General features: G+C 40.7%; 1 protein-coding gene across 1 annotated transcript; it reads left to right on the top strand.

Annotated features, from left to right (window-relative positions):
- The first annotated feature begins 958 nt into the window (after nt 1–958).
- On the top strand, nt 959–15,031 carry cacng1b (calcium channel, voltage-dependent, gamma subunit 1b). Its single transcript, XM_038699421.1, has 4 exons — nt 959–1,514; nt 9,584–9,658; nt 11,424–11,561; nt 11,968–15,031. Exons 1-4 carry the CDS (start codon nt 1,274–1,276, stop codon nt 12,198–12,200), a joined length of 687 nt encoding a protein of 228 aa, XP_038555349.1. The 5' UTR covers nt 959–1,273; the 3' UTR covers nt 12,201–15,031.
- Nucleotides 15,032–23,698: the final 8,667 nt, after the last annotated feature.

Raw genomic sequence — 23,698 nt, 5'->3', positions numbered from 1 at the left:
CGTGCCCATTTACTCAAGTATTTCATAGGGAAAAGGTTGATTGTGCCTTTGAGATGTGGCAGGTTTTTGCTGTTTTTTTCCCCCATCCTCAAATTGCGTGATATCAATTTTTAGTAAAGCCGTCAACACCATTTGTGTTCCGAATCAGATTATTATTTAAATATATCATTAAAGATAAAATTTAAAGTCTTAAGATGTTGGTTTATAAAAAGGAATCAAACATTCATGTGCAGCCTGCAGTACGTCACAGCCACTTGTTTGATTTTTTTAGATCTTCAAAAGTTAACATATGGGCTAATTCATTAAACACAGAAATATATATAGTAATATGTTTTTAAAAATCAACAACTCTCTCTACAGTGCTGCCAAGCATATTTAAAGTTCCTATAAGCCCTTTTTTTTGTCTTTCCTGAATCTGGATCAGCTGCTGGCATCAGTTGGGACCCTTGTCTCAAGCCTTAACTGCTGATTGGCTGGGTAAGTAGATCAGCACATTCAGACAACAACTAATAAAGGAAATCTCCCCCCCAGGTGTCCTCTGACACACAGTGCCCGAGACAATTGAGCTGGAAAACAATCGGACTGCATAAGATTATAAAAGAGATGTGACAGAGAATGTTCCCGATCAACGGTAGATTGATATCAGATCAGATCAGTATCTGGCATGGCAATGAAATATCGAATAGCACTGTTGAAACTTGCTGGAAGTTTGTGCACAACTGGAACACTCACAATCAATACACTGTGTCTAAACTTTAAATGAAAGCGTCTGATCTTGACCTGACAAATAGGTGTAATAGGTGCAAGCACTTCCCAGTGCATCTCTATCCCGAGGCTAAATGGCCTTAGCCCACCAGAGGCAAATAGGGAGGGAGAGGAAGAGAGGAAGAGAGGTAGAAACTAGGGCACTGTTATCTGGCCCCGTTTTACCAAGCACCAGGCACAAGGCAGAGAAAGACAGAGCTGTGGACAGGAGAGCAGTGAGAGAGGAGAGGACATCAGAAGTAGTGTAGTGAAGCTGTAGACAAGACGGGGGAACCTCTGGAGTCAACATCCAACGTCCAGGAACTGAAGACACACAAGACAAAGGCAACCTTGACTGTCTTTTCACGCACACTCTACCTTTCCACAGACACACACACACACACTAGCATCTCACTTGCTTGTACACGCGTACACACGTGCAACCACAGGCACGCGCACGCAAACACATCCATAACTCTGCGCACACGCGCACGCGCACACACATACACATACACACCGGTGCAGCAACATGTTTGAGGAGCAGGCGACCAAGGTCAAGATCACGTCCGTGGTGATCGTGGTGGGCATGTCGTCGATGCTGGCGGCGGTGGTGACTGACCACTGGGCCGTGCTCAGCCCCCGGGTGGAGAAGCTCAATGCCACCTGCGAGGCGGCCCACTTTGGCCTCTGGAGGCTCTGCAAGAAGAGCATCTTCATTGTGGAGGAGGACCCTCAGGGCAAAGGCTGCGGCCCCATCAGCTTACCTGGAGGTATGGAGGCTCTTGATCTTACTGTTGTTGTTGAATAAAAACCTGCTTTTTGCTGTGCTCATGATTAAGGTACACGTGAAGGTGACAAACTTTATGTATGGCCTCAACATTTCTATTTGTCATCAAAGGGAGTTTGTCATGTGGATCATTGTAGAAAGACAGAGAAAGGGGAAAATAGACTTTTGTTGGTGGAAAGTAAAGAAATCTTTATACTGCATTTCTGTTTTATGCATCTATGTAAACATACAGGTCAAAACTGACAAAAACAACAGAAAAAAATGGACTTGTATACGGTGGTATCTTTTATGTAAATGTTCTGTATTTGTCTTTTTGACCACTCAAAGCGCTTTTACACTACATCTGCATTCACCATTCATTCCCTGAGCCTAAGTGCTCAAACAGAAACTAACATTCACACACTGGCAGAACAGCCACCAGGGGCAATTCGGGGTTCAGTATCTTGCCCAAGGATACTTTGACATGCAGCCTGGACCACCAGAGCCACAGCTGCCCCACATTTGTCTACTTACTTTTATCACAGTTAGAATTCATTCTTGACTTTGACATATGTGTGTTTCAGCTATGCAAAACTGGTGTCTTTGCCATCACTTTGCATTTTTAAGCCCATGATTAAGCCCTTTATATGCACCAGAAACAGAAAAAAACAAACTTTTAAATTTTTTTTGATAAATCTTGGCACACCAAAAATGTTGTTGCTCTGACAATATCGTACAGTCTCAGTGGAGGTAAAGGAGGAAAAGAGAGTCTGAGGCTGAAGTGTCTGTACTTAAGAGCAATTTTGTTCAGCCTTCCATCTGTGTGTCTGTCATTTCCTCTTTTTTTCTCCTCTCACACACAAAGGCACACTCCTCAAACACACACACACACACACACACACAAACACACACACAGATGTGTGTTTGGACTGAATGAACAGTTCTATGGCCAGCTTCTCGGTGAACTATCATTATCTTCCACAGAGGAAGTCTCTGAACAGACTGCCAATTAAGCACAGTCGAACAGCTGAAGTCAAGTGTGTAATTGAAGAGTTTTCCTGCTATGCTTGACAGTTAACATGACGTAAACATGAATCCGTTCTGTCTGGGCTGATGGACTCTCCATGTAACATGTGAATAAAATCCATTTTACCTCTAAATTTTCTTTAACCCTTTTTTTTTGCGTGATTTCTCAGATCACAACAGGAAGTGTTGCATCATTTGTCAGCACTGAGAATCTGACTCTCTATACAAAAATGTAAGATCATAAGATGCTATTAACTTCTACGTATCTTGTTCAGTGTGGCTCACAGTTTCACAGCAGCAGAACTGACGTTGGCTTTGATCAAACCAGACACAAGACTGCCTTAAGAGAATGCATGCACCTAATTCAAGCAGTCTTTTCTGATGCCATTGATAAACCCTGGTTTACACAATATTTAAATGCAATCTCTCACTCAATTACACGGTATAAAAAAAGTAAATCTAAAAAGTGGAAGAGACTGCCTGGTGCAGAATCTGTGTCAAAATGTAGAAAAGTGATCTTTGACCTACAAGTCCATTTAAAAAGTTCTTTCCGCTTCTTGCATGACATTACATACAGTAAGTAAACCCCCAAAAAGTCAGTCAAAGGCCTTCTGTCTTGTATTCAAAACTCTACTTCTTCAAAATGGCCGTGTAGCTTTAATTACAAGCTCTCTAGAACAGAGCCAGCCCTGGGGGTAAACAGTGTCTCGCTGGCCTCTGGCTGTGTGTGCGTGCCTTGCAGCGTAACAGAGATATTTCACTCTGACTCTGTCATTGACTTAGCCTTCAGCTCCAGCACCTCAGGATCAGTACAGGACTTAATGAAGTGTGGCTTCCCGCTTCAACTCATGAGTTAGAGTACACCTGGGAGACTCAGGAGGGATGAAGGGGATTGGCGAAGAAAACAGAAGTCTGCTTGAGTGGAAAGAGGCAGGGATGCCTCTGTTGACGGGGAAAGGGGGAGCACATTTACAGTGTCCAAAGCCGGAGGGGGTCTTTCAGTGGGGGGAGGTGATACTGTTTCAAGTATTACATGTTGTAAGAACCAGAAAAAGAGGGCTGTTAGAGAGAGAGCTGACAGGCAAGAGTTGTGACAGCTGCCTGACATAAGGATGTGACGAGGGCCTCCAGAGCATCTTCTTGGTGTAAATTCAGTTCAGTTCAATTCAGTGGGGCTTTAATGGCATGGGAAACATGTACATAAAACATATGTATATATTTATACAGATATGTAAAATAAGATGGAAAGATAATAATAAATGTACACTTGTAGTTAAAAAATACAAATACAAATATGGGAAAGCAATATAAACACTGCAACATTTTTTGTAATATGTGGACCGAAATTTCTATCTGTTAAGACCAGTGGTTGGAGATATTTTATCCCCGTACACAGGTCAATCACCTGTGGAATGTATGAAGAGCATACTGTAGCTGACCGACTCAAAACTCAGATATGATGAACGATCCATTTGAGACCTCCACAACCTGACAGCAGCAGTAAAACTGTCATATCTTTTCAGAGTCCCAACTGCTTTTGTGAAACGCAACGCGACCTGCAAAGGACAGGGATGACAAGAGAGAAGCCATCTGACAGACTAGAGTTGTCAGATGGCTCTCACCTGTCTTACTTCCAGCAGCAAAGGGAGTTCAGCTCAGCGCACAGGGCTCCACCCTCCCTTAGTCTGCTGCCACCTGTCAGAGTGTGCTGTGAGAAATATGCAGCTGTTTTGTCAGAGACCCCCTTGGCTACATTCCCACAACCACAGTAGTGTTTCAACACTTGTCATATGAAGGTAAATGAGTCATTCTCTGATATTACCATAAAATATCTAGTGATATGGCTACGCAGCTCTGCCATTTGCTCCTACGCCAGGCTCAATAGTTTAGTTATACAAGCCCATCTCTCTCCATTTGTGGCCCTGGTGCTGTCAGAAATGGATCTGTGAGTGTGTTGGTGTGTAAGTCCTATTCCTCTGTGCCGTCTAGTACACCCACATAATGTGAGGATGACAGTTTCTTGTTCAGAAAATGGGTTTCGGTGACCATCCTCACCAGGCGAAGGTGGTAGTCCTTCTCCAGTGACTGAGAAAAGGCGTCTACAGGTTTCTTCTCAACAGGTGTGTTCGCTGCTGGCACCCAGTAGGTCAGTCTGATTCAGTCTGCCAGGTTGGTGCGATCTGACAGCAGAGAGGACCTGAGAAAAATACAGCCACTCTCTGGCTTCAGCCATTTGCTTTCTACTTGATAGAGTGATATCAGGAGTGGCAGCGTGCCTGAGTACTGAAGGCTTGGCTGGATTGCACACTATGTGTCTAAATTTCAAATGTAAGATAGTGTTTCACATGTGATAAATTCACAGGTGTTTTTTTTTTAATGAGTCAGTGTTTGCACTTAACAAGCCAGGCAACCTGTTAACAACATTAACGCCTCTTAACATGGACTTCATCAAAAAGTCATTTTGACTCTTCCCATAGATTGAATACTCCAGAACTCAACCTACAATACCACAACAATATATCACCACTATCATCATCATTAACATCTACTTCTTACCTTCATGTTGTAGGATGCATCATCTTGTGAGGTTCTGGAGTCAAAGATAACTCTAATACTGTTTTTGATAGATCTACAAAAGTCACTGGCCACTGAGTTTAGAGCGTAATGAAGTGGCTGACTGGCTAACAACACCACACCAGCGTCACTTTGTCTGCTTCTCAATTTAACGTGTGTTGTGGGTTAAGTGTTTAGCACACAAGCAAAAAACCCGAGTTGGTAGAGAGTGCACTTTAACATATTACATCCTTCACGAACAGTATACCCCGGCAAGCAGCGGTGATTGGACTTAATAACACACATTTGCATTTTCCCAAACAGAGGGGGAATTAGTCGACAAGAGGCGCGTACACAAACACTTTTTCATATAGGCGCAATTACACTGCTTTTGTGTGTTTGTGTGGTTGCATAACAACGGTAGCAAAGCGGTGAACCAAAATGACTTTTGAAATTAGCTTCCCACAAATGACGCATGACAGCTTGAGTGCTGTAAAAATCAAACAAACCCTTTATGGATCACATCATGCTGCTCGGCTGGGAAATAAAGAGCATAAATGGTGCTTTTGTGTGCATGTGTGCCAGGAAGAGGTGTTTATAATCAGAGATGTTTTAGAGCTTCCAAGTGGTCAAACATCACTTTTCTAGTCCTACAGTGGAAAGATTTTAACACCAGAGCACTTGCACCTTCAAAATAAAACGTCCTCCTCCTCTTGCGCCCCCAATTCAAACCCTCAAAAGCACTGATGTCACCTTGAACCACCATTTTCACTCTGTAGTGTGCCAGGTTCCTGCTCTGGGTGCAGAGCCAAAACTGTGGAGGTGTGGTGCTCAATTGGCATTCAGAAAACAAGTATCAGGTTCAAAATTTGAATGAATCACTCCACATAATATACATAACAGGAAATGCAGAGATAACTCCTGCCATCAGTTACAGAATGGGATGTTTGAGATGATGAAAGTCAAAACTAAATGTTTTGAATTTAATGATAAAGGTCAGGCCACACACACACATAAACGCACATACGAGATCAGGCCGTGAAGACTCTCCTGTGCTGCTGTGTCCCGGTTATCAGAGGTCCTTGTGGAATAGCCATTCAAGTACCACCACCACCACCCATCCTATTCACATTGACCCAGAATTCGGTCATTCTGCGTGGCTAGAAAAAGAACAGCCCCCCCTCCTATCACCTCAAAAACCCATCTTGTAGCTCCTGCAAAAGATACAGAAGTGATTTTCAAGATCAAATGCGCATTTGTCATTATAGGTAAAAACAAAGACGTACCATAATAATTCAATTAAAAGTCAATAGTGTTTGATGCTAGTTCATGTTTTTCTAAACATTTCTTGAATAAAATTGGAAATGTGGAAGGAGGGACATAGAAACTAACTGCAAAAGAAAATAATGAAAGAGAAAGTTTAGGCGGAAGAGAGAGACAGGTCTAAGGCTGGAAAGAGGAGGATGGAGAGCAAGGAAAGGAGAAGCTGCATATCAAGGAGAGGAGGGGGCAGCAGAGTTTAATGGAAATAGGCGAAACTAAAATGGCAGGCAATACTTCGTTCTAATCACTCTCCCCCAGAACTAAATCCCCCCATTAGCAGGACAGCAAGGCCAATTATACGACCCAGATGTTCTCTTCCTCAGTTAATGCTCACCGTCTAAAGTTAAAGATTTGTTTTTAAACATTTCAGAGCAGTGTGTTCTACATTCATTACAAAACGTGATTGTTTATGATGCTTCCAAATTGTAGTTCAGCTTGGTTTGTTTAGTAACAGAGTAACAGCAAACTCCACCAGTATGTTGTGTCATAAAGGCAGAACTTGGCAACAAAAGGTAGTGAAAGTTTTCCAACTTTTTGGCCTAGCATACTGAGGCAGTGGAAGTAAAAAATTTTAAATAATTTGGATGAATCCCAAATGGGCAACTGCTCTTCCTGGCGTCTGTCTGTTTTAGCACCAACTTAAAGAATAGACTTTTGAGCTGTCCCTGACATTAGGCTTGATTTGGCCTGTGCATTTGCAGTCGAACCCATATATGTCATCTATAAAAGCTATTTGCCATTTTGTAATTAATCGAAACGTTGAAATCACATAACATACTGTAATGCTACTACGAGAGCAGTTTTAATTCTGCCAATGTAACTGATGTGAAATGCCTGGATCCATCCCTTACCCGACACCCCATACTGCGGAAAACCACCTATGCTAGCTAAAGTCTTCAGTATACTTTCCGCATCCTCAAATCATTTTCTCTCATAAAAGTGAAGGTAAACCTTTGAAAGTACAAACGTTAAAGCGTAAATCTAATCACTGTGTTGCAAGTATGTTTTTCTGTAGTGCTTTCAAAAAGGGTTATTACAACAGAAATCATTTTAACTTCATTTTTATTTAAGATACTGTATTATAGTGCTATGGCTGCTTCTTTCCATATCTTTTAAATTATGTTTTGCCAGTGACATGCTGCTTTAATCTCAGTCTCTTACCATTACATCATGTATGTGGCTATTAAATGCATATTTAAGACCCTTTTACTGGCGTTTTGAATGAAATGCAGGAGAAAACACGTTTTAGTGTTAAATTAGCTTACACTACCTAGCTACAGCTGCTAAAACCAGCTATAACTAATTTTTACAATAAAAATGTATCAAATTATCAGATGTGAAAACAATGGGACAATATGAGAGGGTCGCTTGCAGCGATTAATCTAATTTCTTATTTGTCTGCAGCTCTGCTCTGGTTTACAGTAACTCTACTATTTGTTCACTCTCACTGGCTTAAAGGTCGCAGCTGTTTTCAGCTAAAGAGCTCTAAAAACCCCACTGTACACTACCTGCTCAGCAGCAAGAAGCAGACGGACACAGTTAGTGACTAACTGGTGAACACTGTGGAGCTTTTAGCAGCTAAAGAGCCAGATGTATCCCTCAGGAGTTGATAGAGATTGCAGTAGAGACCATAGCTAGTGAATGGTCAATTACTCAACCTAAAAATATTAACCACTATGTTAACTCTCATTTTCTTTCACTGCTCTCTACATTGTCCCTATTAATTCATCGGGATCGAGCATAACCATAGCCATACCAAGTCCAGTCTTTTGAAGCTTCCTTTGTATAAAACAAAGGTTTTTCTGTCTTGTCTTTGTGTGTTGGGCTGATCATAGTCTTTATAGAGACTGGAGTAAATCTCATAGCTACACCCAAACACATATTATCTTAGATTAGCTTAGCCCCAGAGGTAAAGACACCTCATGAAGACTAATGAAAATAATATATTTACAGATTCTAGCTGCTGCACTGTGACCTCGCCTCCGGTTCTCCCTACCACCGGCCTGTCCATTCCCTCAAACACACACACACACACATACACACACACTCCTCTTGATATGCCTTTACATGGGTAAATAGATAGGACTAGGCAAGACCTGCGGCAGCCTGTTGCTAGGTTACCTCTTTGATTCTTTCTCATCCTGGGTAACAACCAGCTCGTGGTACACACACACACATACACAGTCGGCAGAGGGGCGTTGACGAAGCGTCTGTATTTGACGATCTGGGAATGAGAACTGCTTGGTGTACACACAGACGCCAGCACACAAACATTGTGCATCTCTGTGTGGACAGAGAGCGCCTGTCTGCCTTATGGATTTAATCTCAGCGAGAAAGGATGGTGAGTGGAGGAAAGAGGGACTCACTTGGCCTTTACGTCCTCTCCAACCCCCCCTCCCAGCTCAGCTGCCCTTAGAGACAGCAAATAGATAGATTGATGTGTGGGCAATGACGGCTCCCGTCAATGGCTTTTCTATATGGAGTTATATAGACAATTGTGGTCAAAGGACTAGAGCTTGGGCAAGCAAGCAGAAATGTATGATCCCTGTGTAGAAATGGGTGTGAACTGAAAAAGTAAACACAGCCAACATGGAGGATAGTGACTTTAAGATATTTTATTTTTGGATGACAGCAAGGCACAGAACACTGCTGTGATTTGGAGGCGGTGTTGAATGTACATCTGATGAAACAGCCAAAGAGGAAGTGCAAAACTTGCACATTCTTTACAGATCTAGAAATGATATGTTGCTTCAAAATTGTGAGCATACAAATGGATAATTTCAATTCTAGAAATTTATTTTAGTCAGAGATGTACAGTTTCTAGAAATGTAAGACATACGGTTTATTAAGATCTGAACAATGTATGATGATCTAATTACTTTTAAACTAAACTAGCAGTGACAGGCCAAGCCATAACTCCAGGCTAAAATAAATACATTAATAAACCAATATTTACTTTTTTTCATAAGTTTGCATCTCATTAATTTCAGTGCATTTGTTAGGTCCCTTCTTGCATCCATTGAGAGAATTTTTACATTGATTTGGTAGTGCAGACACACAGAGCTACAGATACAACCTGAGCCAGCTGCTCTTTCTCCACCTCATGTTTCATTGCCCTCTGTCTATCACTCTCTCACCCCCTCGCTCTCATCCTCTTCTCTCTCTCTGCAGCCCAAAACTGTTCCTACTTCAAACACTTTACCTCGGGGGAAGAAGCTGAAGTTTTTGAAGTCAAGACCCAGAAAGGTGGGTGCCTCCTCACTGCCACCCAGACTACATGTTAAAACAGATCCAGGTTGTTGTTTTTTTCAGACCAAACTGTCTGTCTGTGATGAGAAAAAAATGTAACCATTTCTAGTAAAATAAAATGGGAGGAAACCATTTCTTTATTTTACTAGAAATGGTTACATTTTTTTCTCATCAGGGAAAACATTTTCTTCGTGGATATATGCTCAGATATCACATATCCCAAAATCTAAGCGCAACATGTGCCTGTATGTCACATGTAAGAGTTTTCAAATACATGGTCACTGTTAATGCTGTCTGGTTTATTCTTTCTTTTTCTGTCAATATAATGAGGAAACACATACTCAGTCACATGCACACCGTCATATCTTATCAGATAAGAAAGATATCTGTTCCAATACCCTTTGATTTTCATCTTCTCATCTTCCCTGCTGTGGCAAAGTATTTCCAGGAAACAGCTCCTCTGTTCCTATGTTGGCTGGCTGACCCTTATAGCTTCTGACAAACGCAGACAAACACACAGGCAAGCACGAGGGAACACACAGCTCATAAAGCCAGGCAATTACAGATCCTTTTCAGATTGCAGCAGATGTATAGAACACGGTTACGTCTTGGTGAAATCAGTGAAGACATATTATACAGTGTTTCATACATAGTACAACGTCGGCAGGATCATACATTCACTGCATAACGTAAGACACAGAATATTATGGAGAAAGAATTATATCCCTTTACCTCAATTCACTGTCTATACTATAACAACATATATAAGCGAAACATGGTGTGCAGAAAAAAACAGCAAGGTCAAGGTCAGCAAGGCTTTACAATCTTCACCTTCTGTCCTTGGATCATCAATTCAAATGAGGAAAAACTCCCAGTAAAACCTTTTAACAGGGAAGAAAATGGAAGAAACCTGAAGAGCTACAGAAGAGGGATACCTCTCCCAAGAACGGACAGACATGCATTTGATGTACAGGATAGATTCACAACAGAAAATCATAGTATATACCAGGAGAAAGTATTACATAGAATAAAATACAAAAAATAAAATAAATTTTGTACTGCCTGAAAATCTGTTGATGGAAGATAACACACAATGCAAAAGTGAACATGACTGAGCAAAAACATGCATAAAAACATCCACAGAGACTTTGACACACATGCATACTCACACAGGCAAACAGTCCTCAAACAGACACTACAGACCTACACTTGAGATACTGAGTGTAAGGTTATTTTACACAGTCTGGGGGGCTGAAATGGAGTGCTTTGCTCCGAGGATCATTTCTATCACAGTTGGAGTGTTAGGGAGAAGGATAGAGTAGATGATCTTTATCTAACAAAGAGACAGGAGGGGAGGCAGGCGGGAAGAGAGAGAGAGAGGTAGAGAGAGATGTTGTAATCATCCTGTTATAAGCCCGCAGGATCTTATCTGTCATGCAAATGGCATTATAGCCAGTTTGGATAAATGTCTGTTGTTTTTAAAGTGAGGCTAATTTAAAGGCTAATTATCTGTGTCATAACTCGTCTGAGTGCAATATTGAAACAATTATTATGTAAACGATAGTGCAACCTTCCCCTTATGTTCCTACCCACTCTATCAATATTGAACCGCTACCACTTTGCCGTCTCTCTTCCTCTCTTCTCACTCACTCGTGCCTCCTCACTGTTCACTGTTTTTTTATTTCTGCGTCTTCTCTATCCCTATTTGTTTCCTTTCACATCCATCCAAATATATTTACCCTTTTCTTAAACCCCTCCTCAGAGTACAATATCTCAGCAGCAGCCATCGCCATCTTCAGTCTTTTCTTCATGATCCTGGGCACCCTCTGTGTCATCTTCTCTTTCGGGAAGGGGCGGGACTACCTGCTCCGGCCTGCTGGGATGTTCTTTGCCTTTGCAGGTCAGATATGGCAGATAATGATTCACAGATCAGGCTTTGTATGGTACTCTTGTCTTTGTGTTACAGCTAAAATTGAAATGGGGTATGTCATTGTCATCATCGTGGACACCTCTCCTTGTGGTAATGAATATTACTTATGCAGCTAATTTAAGGTGGCAAGCGCTGACAGATTTGATGTAGCTTTGGGGCGACATTTTAAAATATCTAAGTGTGAAATTAATTTTGATAGGTGTGACCTCCCACCTAGCATTGCATATACTGTCACAGACTCAAAGTTAAAATAAAACTGACAATCTTGCAGTGGAAATGTGGAATTGTAACAGCACCTGATGGAACACTTATGACACCACAATCGCCACGAAGGCGAGTGAAGCATCTGCTTTTTCCTTTCTGTTTTGGCACGCAGGTCTTTGCATCATCATTTCTGTCGAGGTAATGCGCCAGTCTGTCAAGCGAATGATCGACAGTGATGAGACCATCTGGATTGAATACTACTACTCCTGGTCTTTTACCTGTGCCTGTGCCTCCTTCACCTTGCTCATCCTCAGTGGAGGCGCCCTGCTTCTCATCTCCATGCCTCACATGCCACGTAACCCCTGGGAGACCTGCATGGACGCTGAGCCTGACACCTTGGATTAACCACAGGTGACACAATAGGCATGTCTGAAACCCAGTTAATATGACAAAAAAGTACAATTGATTTTGCATCTTTTAGCTTTTCCAAAGCAGTGAAAGGTTAATTTCCCTCCTTCCATGTCCATTGGTTTCAGTTGATGCTGGTGAAATATTTAAATCAACTTGGAGACCTTGTGAAAGAAAACCAGCCACAGCAAAAACAATGTAGTTCATGTTGTCTCCACATAGCTGCTAAAAGAAGGAAATGTTTTGAAAACTCTTCCTTGTTGGTGTGTTTAGGTGCTGAGTACTAAATAGTAACATAGCAGACTTAAGAGTCATCTGCAGAAAAGCACCTTTTTAAAAGCAAGAAATTGCCAAACTCACAATATCTTTTTTTAAAAGGTGTATGCGTGCTTATGATTTGTGTTTGGTGTCTGGTTTTGTGACTACATATCTCATAAACACATTGCTTTTCGGCAGCAGTGTCTCAAGTTTAGGATGTTGGAGCTTTCCCCAAGCACCTGAACTCACCAAGTGGGTCCTTCTTGCAACTGCATTAGGAAGTAAAATTCAATTTAATGAAAAAAACAACTAAATGTTCATGTTGATACAGCACCTGTTTGAAGCAATGTTACATTTTTTCCAAACTGATTTTGGTATTGTACTAAATTTAACTGCTGTCAGTGGACACCGGGAGAAAGGATCAATCTGGAGAATGGTATTGCATACTTTGGAAAGTATAAAGTATAAACTATTTGTAGCAAATTAGGTGAAACACACTGAATCGCCCTTTAGACACTTTATTAAACGTATGAAGTGCCACACTTAAGGGTTTTTTCACACATATTACAGTGCAATGAATGTCATACTGTTGGACAATCACGTTCACAAATAGAATGTAAAATTAGTAAACCTGAAATGTCCAACTGCAGTTGATCCTACTGTATCTGTCATTTTAATGGAAGTTAAGTTAAAGTCAGATACAGTTTTATATATAGAACACGCAAGACATGATCAAAACTAAAGACTTAATAAATCTAATTCCACAGGAATACAAAAGACCAGTCAAAATGAAAAAAGACTGGACTAAAACGGTACACACCAAACCAGATAACAACAGTGAGCCATTGCCCTGTGACGCTTTGTTTAAAGTGAATCAATTGTAATGGGCTACTGCAGTTTTTTTTTCTCCAAGGACTTTCTACCATCAGTCTGTGCCATTGATTGTTGAGCGAGAGACCACTTACCTGATACTCCCTTGTTGACATCAGCCATTTATTTCAGGGCAATGTTCAAGACCCCTGATGACTTAAGTCCAGGAGCTCTGTTCCATAATATTGTCTATTTGCTGAGCCTCTGGGTTATGTTTACTTGTTAGAAAATGTACTCTGCTTTAAGTGGGCATTATAAAAATTATCAAAACACCAGAAATTTTCCTATCCTAGCTTAGTAACAGTAATGAGGTAGGCAGGACTATCAAGCTAAAGATTTCTCCATTTGTTGGGGCAGTGTGCATGGGGCTGTACCATACGGCATAGATAAAGGGTATCAGTGGTGGGTTCTTTTTTTAAATGCAGCTTTAGCTTCACTCTTTTTAGCATGTAGCCACCTGCATATTTAAGACACAGCTAATGTTAGCTTAATTAGCTAGCTACCTACAGCTGCCTGCTTTTGTCTGTCTTTGTCTGAAAAGAAGAACTGGACCATTGTTGTGAAAATTACTATAAATTTTGAAGTAAATCCAATTAATTTGCATTCGTTATCATTGTAAACTGTGCTGTGTGAAAATGGAAAGCTTGAAAGGCATAGTAACAGTAGCTAAGGGGGTGTTTTGCCACATAAATGTGGGTTATGATGCACAACATCACCTAAAATATATTATAAACATCCATCAAACATGACATTTAGAAAAAGATATAGATGTTTGTGGTACGTATGTTCTTTATTTGCAATTCTGTATTCTCTTACTTTTCTTTTGAGGCCATATATGCCTAAAGCTACAATATTTAGGATAGGTATGACACAGTTTTTTTTCATTTAAGCATTTCCTATGATTATAAAATTATACCTTAAAGTTTAAGGTTTTTTTCTGCTCTTTAGATGATGAAAACCTCATTCAGATTGACTTTTCTTTAAGTGACATTTTAATTATTTTCATTTTCAAATCGTAGCTGACCTTTTCAGTTCTAGTACTGTCAATTAAAACACCAAATATCAGGTTTCACCTGACAGCACTAATTTTAATTTGGCTCTTTTTTTCTGTATATTGTTAGTGAAACAGTCATCTCCATCTAACATGTTATTTTTCAGTGAGTCACTCTGGCCTGAAGTCATTCAGTCGGTGCAGGTGCAGTGAAATTAAAGTGACGCTGTTTCACAGGGGAACATAAGAAGAAATGATTACATTTAGCTCTCAGGTCCTTCTGAGAGGAACATTTCCATTTTTCTTACCACAATCACAAAAGTTACTTGGTCATTGTACAGGTTTTTTGTGAAAATTGAAAAAAAACCCTGTATGATATTTTAATTATATTGACTATTTTATATAATCTAAATTATGACATAACTCTTGCCAACATTTTCAGCTTCACAGGAACCAGCTGTTGACCTGTATTTTAAATGAACAGCTGAAAAATAAGAGCTGTTTAATACAATGTATATAATAAAAACCTGTAGGAGTTTCATACACAAAATGCCCAAATTTTTTGAGAAAAAAAAGACTCACCTAGTATTTCTTTTAAAAAGTACACATGATTTGTTTTTTATTTTAGATTTGAAAATGCTCTGTTTAATGCTTTGTATATGTCCATGATTGTCTTTTTTCAAAAGATGTAAAATAAAAATTGACTACTGAAAAAGGTCAGCATTGCTGTTTGATGTTGACTAACTTTTTTTTTCACAGATTTTTCCGCATGGGTTTAGCATTGATTTTCTACCAAAATGTACTGATGTATTTTAGTCCCCCCCTGTTTCCAATACTGTGGAAATACACACAAAATACAGCAGGGTTACAGTCTTTCCTCCATACTGTTTTTTTTATTTGTTTACCTAGATAGAGCCAATGGATGCACTAAAATAAAAATGCCATTTCAAGTATTTTCTTTACCAAGAATTCAACCTTGTGTCATTGCTCACACATTCAGTTGCTTCAGTCTAGGAACCTCTCTGCCAGAAATGTGGTTGAATTGAGAGACAAACCCATTGTAAATGCTCCGGAGAGCTTACACACTGCAGGTCAGGGCTTTTCACAAGTGGATGTAATAGATGCATGCAGCTCCCTAAATCATTCATTAGAGCTTTACCTTAGAGCAACGAGAGCAACATGGGCAGAGGGTACACTAAGACACATCCATATGTACTATCTGCCTCCTACATTGGCTTTGATCCCTGGAATTCTGTCATGATTTTGTTTCATATTGTTTGCTCAAACATTCTTTCCATACATATTAGAAACAATGTGTAATATTATGGCAATTAAAGTAACATACACAAAAGTGCTTATGGGTCACACATGGTATACTTTGCTTGAGCACAAAATAGACAGATAGAAATGGAAATGGAAATTGGCAGTGGATGCATTTGGAGGCTCGCAGATAATTCTGAGTGACTGTACACACTCATGTGTATAATTTAAACTTTGCACATGCTAATGTGGGTCCATAAATAATTCAAACTTGCTTAAAAGATCAAAAAACAGACCAAAAAAAAAATCCCATTATGAATAAACTTCAATTTACCATGACAACAAACATCAAATTCTTGTTAGATTTGTAATTGTTTTTTCTGTGGAAAAAGGTCAGGGAAATACTTGTAAAATTGATTTCATGAGTAATTGGTGAGAAACTGGAGAAAACACAATTGTGTGCTGCACCCTCTCACTCATCTCTTATTCACAGAAGCTCCAGGTAAGACCAATAATATAATATTTCATTATCAACTGAACTGTCATTTTAAACCTTTCATTAGCACCTTGTGAAAAAGAAAACCTATTTTGAATCATATATTATATTAGATAAGTAGACATAATGATCTCTGCAGGGACAAAGACAATGTGAGATTTGCACATTACGAAAAATGTGCTAAATCCAAATTATATTCAGTGTTTATAGTGAGTAGAATATAAGGTTGTACCTTATTTTCATAGTCCATGCATGTAGATGTGAGTTATGGAATCTTAGTTTGGGTTGTTAGAAAATGATTTAATGAAATGATGAGTGCTGAATACTAATGGAAACAAAGAAGAAGAGTATATTTTGCTGTGAATTAAAACCTTTTTAGAAATGTTTCTGTACATGACCACTGTTAGGTGTAGTCTCAGAAATACCACTGGTTTGTCTCACCTTTGTGTGTGTTTGTTGACAAAAAAAGCTGATGTTTGCAGGAGTCATCTGATCCTTTGAGTCACTGCTATGAATGTAAAGCTGTCAGTCCCTTTCCTGACCTCTGACTGAGTGCTGTCAAAGCTGTTACTATTCTATACACACAGCAGTATGGTACAAGCATTTTCCATTCAGCCGTGTCCCTCAGAGACAGTATGAGCTGGCAAAAATGTTTAAAATCACAGAGTTAGATTTCTAGAAGTTGGATGGACAGGGAAATTGAAATGATGGGCATGGTGTGGAGTAAGAGTGATGACAGCAACAGAGACACACAGAGAAACATCCTGAAAATGTAAAGATGGACATTAGTTGACCACTTAGACTGACTGACAGAAGAAAACATGATCCTGCAAAGAGATGATGAACAATTCTTTAAGACAAAGTGCTCAAAGTACAATATTTTAACAAACTGATCCATCTATTGTCAACCCCTTATCTTGCGTACAAGGTCATGGGGAGGGGGGGCTGGAGCCAATGCCAGTTGGGGTACAGTTCATTGCAGGCCTATATATATTAATATATATATACAGTAAGTATATCACATTATTTTTTCATTATCTTTAGTTTTCCCCGTCTCTTATTGTAAATGATGAGTTGCTGTTGATGATATTATTTCTGCTGATATTATTTTACTGATCAAATTGACAGGATTGATACTTTATCCTGGTCCTGATCTTTGGTCAAAAAGGTCTCACTGAATTCAACCAAAGAGTTGAATTCGTTTGTTTTTTTTCTGATGTTTTTCTCTATTTTCTTTCGTGGGCTGCATGATAGTGCTTCCCCTTTCTCCTCTGTGTTTTCTTCATTAATCTCCTTTTCCTCTGTTTCCTTTCTTTGACGCTTTCCTCTACAGACAATGACAGTGAACCATTGGTTCCTTGCCACCTTCTTTTTACCAGCTTTTTCTCTCCAACACTCTGCAATATCTTTCTGCTCCAGTGCTCTTTCAAGCAGGCACTCTGCTGCCTAATGACTTGGATCGGTAGTGACTGTTGAGAGGAGATAGGCAATCCAACCCAGTGTGATGTGCTACCAGTGCTTCATCTGTGCATACTGAACTCTGGCCTGGAGGCAGAGGAGCTGGATGTGGGTTGAGGGTGCTTGACTAAATCACATATGTTTACTGAAAAGAAATGAGGAGGACAAGTGGTATTTTACCAAAGAAGGGGAGGTTGTATTTATAACATATGAATGTTCTGAAGAAGTGAAAGATAAGGAGATGAAGAAGTGTTTCTACATTTGATATAGAATATGCTTGGACAGTAGTCACTAGAAATGTTATGACTTTTTCTGCCTAGCATTCCAGCGGTCTATAGTTTGTTTGTTCTGTCCTGTTTGTGTCCGGACCCTGTTATGCCTGTTTCCCAGACCTATCTTCTGCCTATCGGATTTAAATTTATTTGCCTTTCTCTTGGATTGCCAACCTGGTACTATGACCCTGCCTGTCTGACTACGATAAACGGAACTTGCCTTATACTACTGTCTCTGAATTGTGCTTCTGCGTTCACTCCCGTTTAGTCACCTTTCAGAAGAAACTGATGAGACCGCCTATGTGGAGCATTTTTCTTGCACAAGGATTTAGCCAAGATGGAAAACAACCCACAAAAATTAAACTGCTTTTTTGTCCACCTGGAATAATATTATACTAGTAGTAAGCTATAGTAGTAGTTTATTTTCCACTTCAACCACAGTTGTCAATGGCGACAAATATTTTGATCCCATTTTAAATGTTCAATTTAAAATATCATTTTGCAAGTCAAGAAAGTCAGTTTGTTGTAAAACTGGTAAAAACATAACACTGAAAATACGCAAATAGCCTACAAAGACCACAAACCCAAAATGTGACTTCATACCTTTTTCTCTCAATGATGGAAGCTAATGTTACTGAAGCTAACGTCACTGAAGCTAACGTCAAACAACTTAGATGTCTATGTAATGAAAGGACCAAGAGTCGTTGGTTTAAACACATCATGTGAGATACATTTGTGCGTGGAACATAGTTAAGTTACCTAGCGAGTAGCAACCAAGGAATGAATGTTAGCTAGCATTACATTTGTACTCTGTGCATGCGTTGGCGTCTGTAGCTACCTGTCGGAAGCTCTGTCTTAAACCGGACTCTTATCCAGTTTTAATCCACACTTTTACGTTAAATTTTTTATATCCTTTTTATTTAACTTAAGTTTTTAATTTGAGTTTTACGTAGGTAAAGGATTTTAGTCATCCGACGTGAATTTTAAGCTAGAGGACTGTAAAAACGCTATCAACGCTACTGACCACAACAAAGCTCCGGCGACTAACGTTATGCTAGCCAAGATAACTCCGCCCCATGAGGACTGCACACTCCTTAAAAAAGCGAACAAAAAGATTGCTGACCTTATGGAAGACATTCGACGACTTTCAGAGGAAATCAAAGAGAAAGATTCCCTGCTGACTGGCTTTATGGATGTGGCTTCAGTACAAGCCAAACAGATTGTTTCTCTTAGCGCAACCGCCAACATCCAGGACACTGTGTTATGGGACCCCTCTGGCCTTCCCAGGCTTTCCTCCTGCTCGACTCCGAAGCATCAGTCAACCTGGGCTGAAGTGGTGGTCCGTGGCTGCAAGAGAGGCTCGGATGGGGCTGCCTCTCCTCCGCACATCGGCCTCTCCAACCGCTATGCAGCCCTGTCTGACGACACTCCGGTCCATCCAGCGGATGCACCTGCAGCTTCGAGTCTCCCTGATAGTGCCTGCCAACACTGTTGCATCTCCTCCACCGGCTACATCTCCTGCACTGGCAGCAAATGGTGATCGGCTGGGCTGCCGGTCTGCCACTGGGCCTGATCGGCGGCCGTCATCCCGGTCAAAAACCTCCACTTCCCTATGCAGGATCCTGAAGGAGGCTGTGCTCAGATGCTCCGGAGGCCGTCTCTACCCTGCATCGTCGGGTAGCCCTTCTCTCAGGTCTGTTACTGTTATTCCAACACAACACTCGGCAGCTCACACACTCCATCCTCACTCCGCACGCAGTGTTGAAGCAGATTCTGCTCAGTCCTGCTCTGGAACCCCATAGCCGGCATCTCCTCGTCCCATTTTTTCCTCAACCACACTAATAATTGGTGACTCCATAACCAGAAACATCCGTTTCTTTAAAGCTACCACTCACTGCTTCCCTGGTGCCACCATGGCTGACATTTTAAAAAAACTCCAGGACCTAATGCCATCGCTCCCGTCTATGTCGGAACAAATGACACAGCTCTTCAGCAGTCTGAGCTGACAAAATCAGATTTTAACCGTCTTTTTAACTTTTTAAAGCAGTGTGGAAAGTCCGTTTTTATCTCTGGTCCCATTCCCACTGTTGGTCGCGGTGCTGGCCGCTTCAGTAGACTCCTTGGCCTCCACGACTGGCTCCAGTCTGCCTGCAGGGCTCACGGTGTGTGTTATGTCGATAACTTTAATATTTTCTGGCAAAGAATGTCTCTTTTTAAGACAGACGGACTTCACCCAAACACACGGGGCTCAGAAATGTTAGCTGCTCACATACAGCATGTGGTGCGGTCCTCCACACATGACTTACGTGAATGACTAATCATTCATGCAGCACACCTGGACACACCACCGCTCACTCTCTGCCTCACTGCCACAAACAACTGTCTCCACCTGCTGGCATGTAAAGCCGTCTGCTCCCAGCGCTGTTCCAAAGACTTCTATTCCTGTCAACATCACGCATAGACCAGTATGAAATGTGCACATCCCACACAGCAATCATAGTAATCTTATAAGGATTAGGACAACTGTACCAACTCCAGCACCCAGAACAAACTCATTTAAAATGGCTCTCTTCAATGTGAGATCACTTTCAAGTAGGACTTTTATCTTAAATGATTTTATCTTGTCTGCAAATCTAGATTTTATGTTTTTAACTGAATCATGGTTGCAAATGAATGACTATAGCCAGCTAGCTGAACTGTGTCCGCCTCAATATGATTGTTTTAGTAAATCGAGGGTCAGTCGTCGTGGTGGTGGGCTAGTGAGCGTGTATAGGAAAAATTTAAAATGTCATCAAGTACTGTGATGAATTTAACTCCTTTGAAGTTCTCACTCTTGCAATCTATCATATTTGTTGTAATTTATTGCCCCCCCAAAACCGCCTGGAGGATTTTTATCAGAACTTCCTGAATTTTTATGTACTCTGGTTTTAAATTATGACAGAATTGTTCTTTGTGGCGATTTTTTATATTCATGTTGATGACCCCACCAATGTTAATGCAACTGACTTTTTAAATATGGCCACTTCTTTTAACTTCAAACAACATGTCAAAGGGCAAACACATAACCGTGGTCATACACTGGACTTGGTTTTTACCCTTCGTGTCAGCATTTCCTCGGTGGAATTAGTGGACATGACGATGCGATTTGCCTGTTACTCATCAAGCTCTGTGTGTTCTCGCATCTTTAATGAACAAAGTGTTTCAAAGTTTTGCACATTCTTTCAGAGCCAAGGCCAACACCTGTCTGATTCCAACACCAACAATCTGGTCGATCACTTCACGGCTTGCGTGAACCCACTTTTAAAGAAACCTGGTTTAGATCCCTCCCTCCATCAAAATTTTAGACCAATTTCAAAACTGCCTTTTATTGCAAAGATTCTAGAAAGAATTGTGTCCAAACAGCTGCTCACTGTACTGGAAAATAACAAATTATTTGAAAAGTTTTTGAGAAGTACTACAGCACTGAGACTGCCCTGCTTAAAGTCACCAATGACCTTTTAATGTCTGCTGATGAAGGTATGTGCTCAGTCCTGGTACTCCTGGACCCAGGGTCCGAAATTAACTTTTTGGCTCACCTGCCACGGGGACTGGTAGATGAAAAAATCCACCAGCCAAGCATATTTTTTACCGGCCAAATCACATATACATTAATTTCAGTACATTTAATTGATATGGTATTTTTAATGAATAAGTGTACATAGAAGTCAAAACAGAGCAACAAATAGTAAGACATGGAAGAGGTGGAACTAGCGCTCATAACAGTACATTTGAAGGTTTTGTAAAACTATCAGAACTTAAACCTCATAGTCATCCGACGACTCACAAACTTACAAAAACGAACTAACAAAATATATTTATATCTTTAGTTTTCTTCCTCTTTATCCTGTTTTTCTTCCTCATCCTCCATTTTTGCTCATATATTTTGCTGTAGAGCTGATCTTTCCCAGCAGTTTTTTGAAAATTTATTCATTTATAAAAATAAAATAAAAACAGCCAGGGCGGCCAGGACAGGACGTGAAAACAGGACATGTCCTGGGAAAACAGGACTGATAGTCACCCTACCATAGCTTCATATAAAATGTTAGTCTAGCAAACATTACAGGAGGAAAAACAGTTTCACTTACTCGCACATCCACTCGAAGTCAGAAAGTGGCCTGGCCTTCTTGCCAATGGCATGTACAGTCCTAAACAGTAGCTTCATCTTCTTGCTGGTCTGCTCTGACATCGCCATTAGCGCTGTCACAGAAGTTTTCGAGAGTAGAGGCTCAGATTGAGCCAGAGACACAGACACGCAGGCAATGTGACACTTACTGTGTTCATGGTCACAAATGTTCTCAAGTTTCATCGTTTTATTTCCGATGACAAATGAGTTGTTTCTGTTTTTATCTTTAGCATACTGGCGACACACAGAACAACTCATCACGACCGCGTCAGAATCATATTGTAGCCAGCCTCTTGAAACTCCGTTCTTTCCAAACCTCCATTTCTCACAAAACTTTCTTTTTTATGTAATTCGTCCCCCTTTTCGTCTGTGGGTTTTCGTTTTAAAGGTTGGCTCACTCCTGGTAAATGTCGCCACATAACAGCTAATAAGCGGCAGCTAGCTGCAGATCGGTGACTTTGCAGTTCGTACCGCGCTTTCTCCTTTCCACAAGCACTCGCGTGGCCGACGTTGCTATGCAACCATGAACAGAGGCGCGCTTGGAAAAACGGGCGGCCGGGCGTGTCTCAGTGTAAGAGTGTAAGTGAATGTCGCAATATTACTGATCATGGAAAGATTTTGCAGCGGTGCTGATGAATACATTGTAGGGAAAACACTGATTATTACATTACTATTTTGGTATGAACATTCACCCGCCAGTGTGGCGGATAGCCTTTTGAAATTTACTCGCCAAACGGGAAAATCTGCCCGCATTTGGCGCTTGGCGGGTGTTAATTTCGGACCCTGCCTGGACCTTAGCGCTGCTTTTGACACCACTGATCACAACATCATGTTAGACAGACTGAGGCACTGGGTGGGGATCTCTGGTACTGCCCTAGAATGGTTTTCATCCTACCTGTCAAATAGGAAGTTTTGCGTGTCTGTAAACAACTATGTCTCTTCGTTCTGTCCAGTTAAATAAGGTGCGCCTCAGGGGTCGGTCTTAGGACCCATTTTGTTTTCCTTGTATCTGCTTCCCCTTGGACATATTATCCATAAACATGGTATTTCTTTTCATATTTATGCTGATGACACACAAATGTACTTGCCCGTCAGATCTACAGACCCTGGAATGCTGAGTTCACTTAACAACTGCCTTTGTGAAGTTAAAAAATGGATGTCAAATACTTTCCTCCAGCTGAACTCAGACAAAACAGAAATCCTGGTCATCGGGTCCCAGCAGATGGCAAAACAAATACTGCCATCTGTTGGTTCCCTAGTAAATCACATTAACCCTGCTGCAAAGAACCTTGGTGTCTGGTTTGATAGTAATTAAAATTTCGAGCAACACACCACAAAGCTTGTTTAATCATGTTTTTATCAACTTAGAAATATAGCAAATATTCGATCTATGCTAACTTTTAAGGACACCGAGACCATTTTACACACCTTCATCTCATCACGCCTGGATTGCAACAGCCTTTTCACTTGTTTAACCCAAAAATCTACTGATCGACTCCAGACTGTCCAGAACTCAGCTGCCAGGCTTTTAACCAGAACAAAGAAATATGACCACATCACCCCTATTTTAGCTTCATTACACTGGCTCCCAGTATGTTTTAGAATTGACTTTAAAATTTTATTGATCACTTTTAAAGCTCTTCATGGCCTCTCGCCTTGTTATATTTCTGACCTTTTAGTCCCATACGCACCAGCACCTTGAGATCCTCGGGCAGAGGTCTGTTGTCT

This window comes from Micropterus salmoides, unplaced genomic scaffold (genome assembly GCF_014851395.1).
Source record: "Micropterus salmoides isolate LMB-PRFRI ecotype aquatic unplaced genomic scaffold, ASM1485139v1 Ms_hic_scaffold_10, whole genome shotgun sequence".
Classification (NCBI taxonomy): domain Eukaryota; kingdom Metazoa; phylum Chordata; class Actinopteri; order Centrarchiformes; family Centrarchidae; genus Micropterus; species Micropterus salmoides.
The sequence above is the reverse complement of the archived record's forward strand: the minus strand, read 5'-3'. Positions and strand labels throughout refer to the sequence as shown.

Coding starts and splice junctions, on each gene's coding strand:
- cacng1b (XM_038699421.1), top strand. CDS start 1,274: ATGTTTGAGGAGCAGGCGACCAAGGTCAAGATCACGTCCGTGGTGATC. Junction 1,515..9,583: donor CCCCATCAGCTTACCTGGAG/GTATGGAGGCTC, acceptor CTCTCTCTGCAG/CCCAAAACTGTTCCTACTTC. Junction 9,659..11,423: donor TGAAGTCAAGACCCAGAAAG/GTGGGTGCCTCC, acceptor ACCCCTCCTCAG/AGTACAATATCTCAGCAGCA.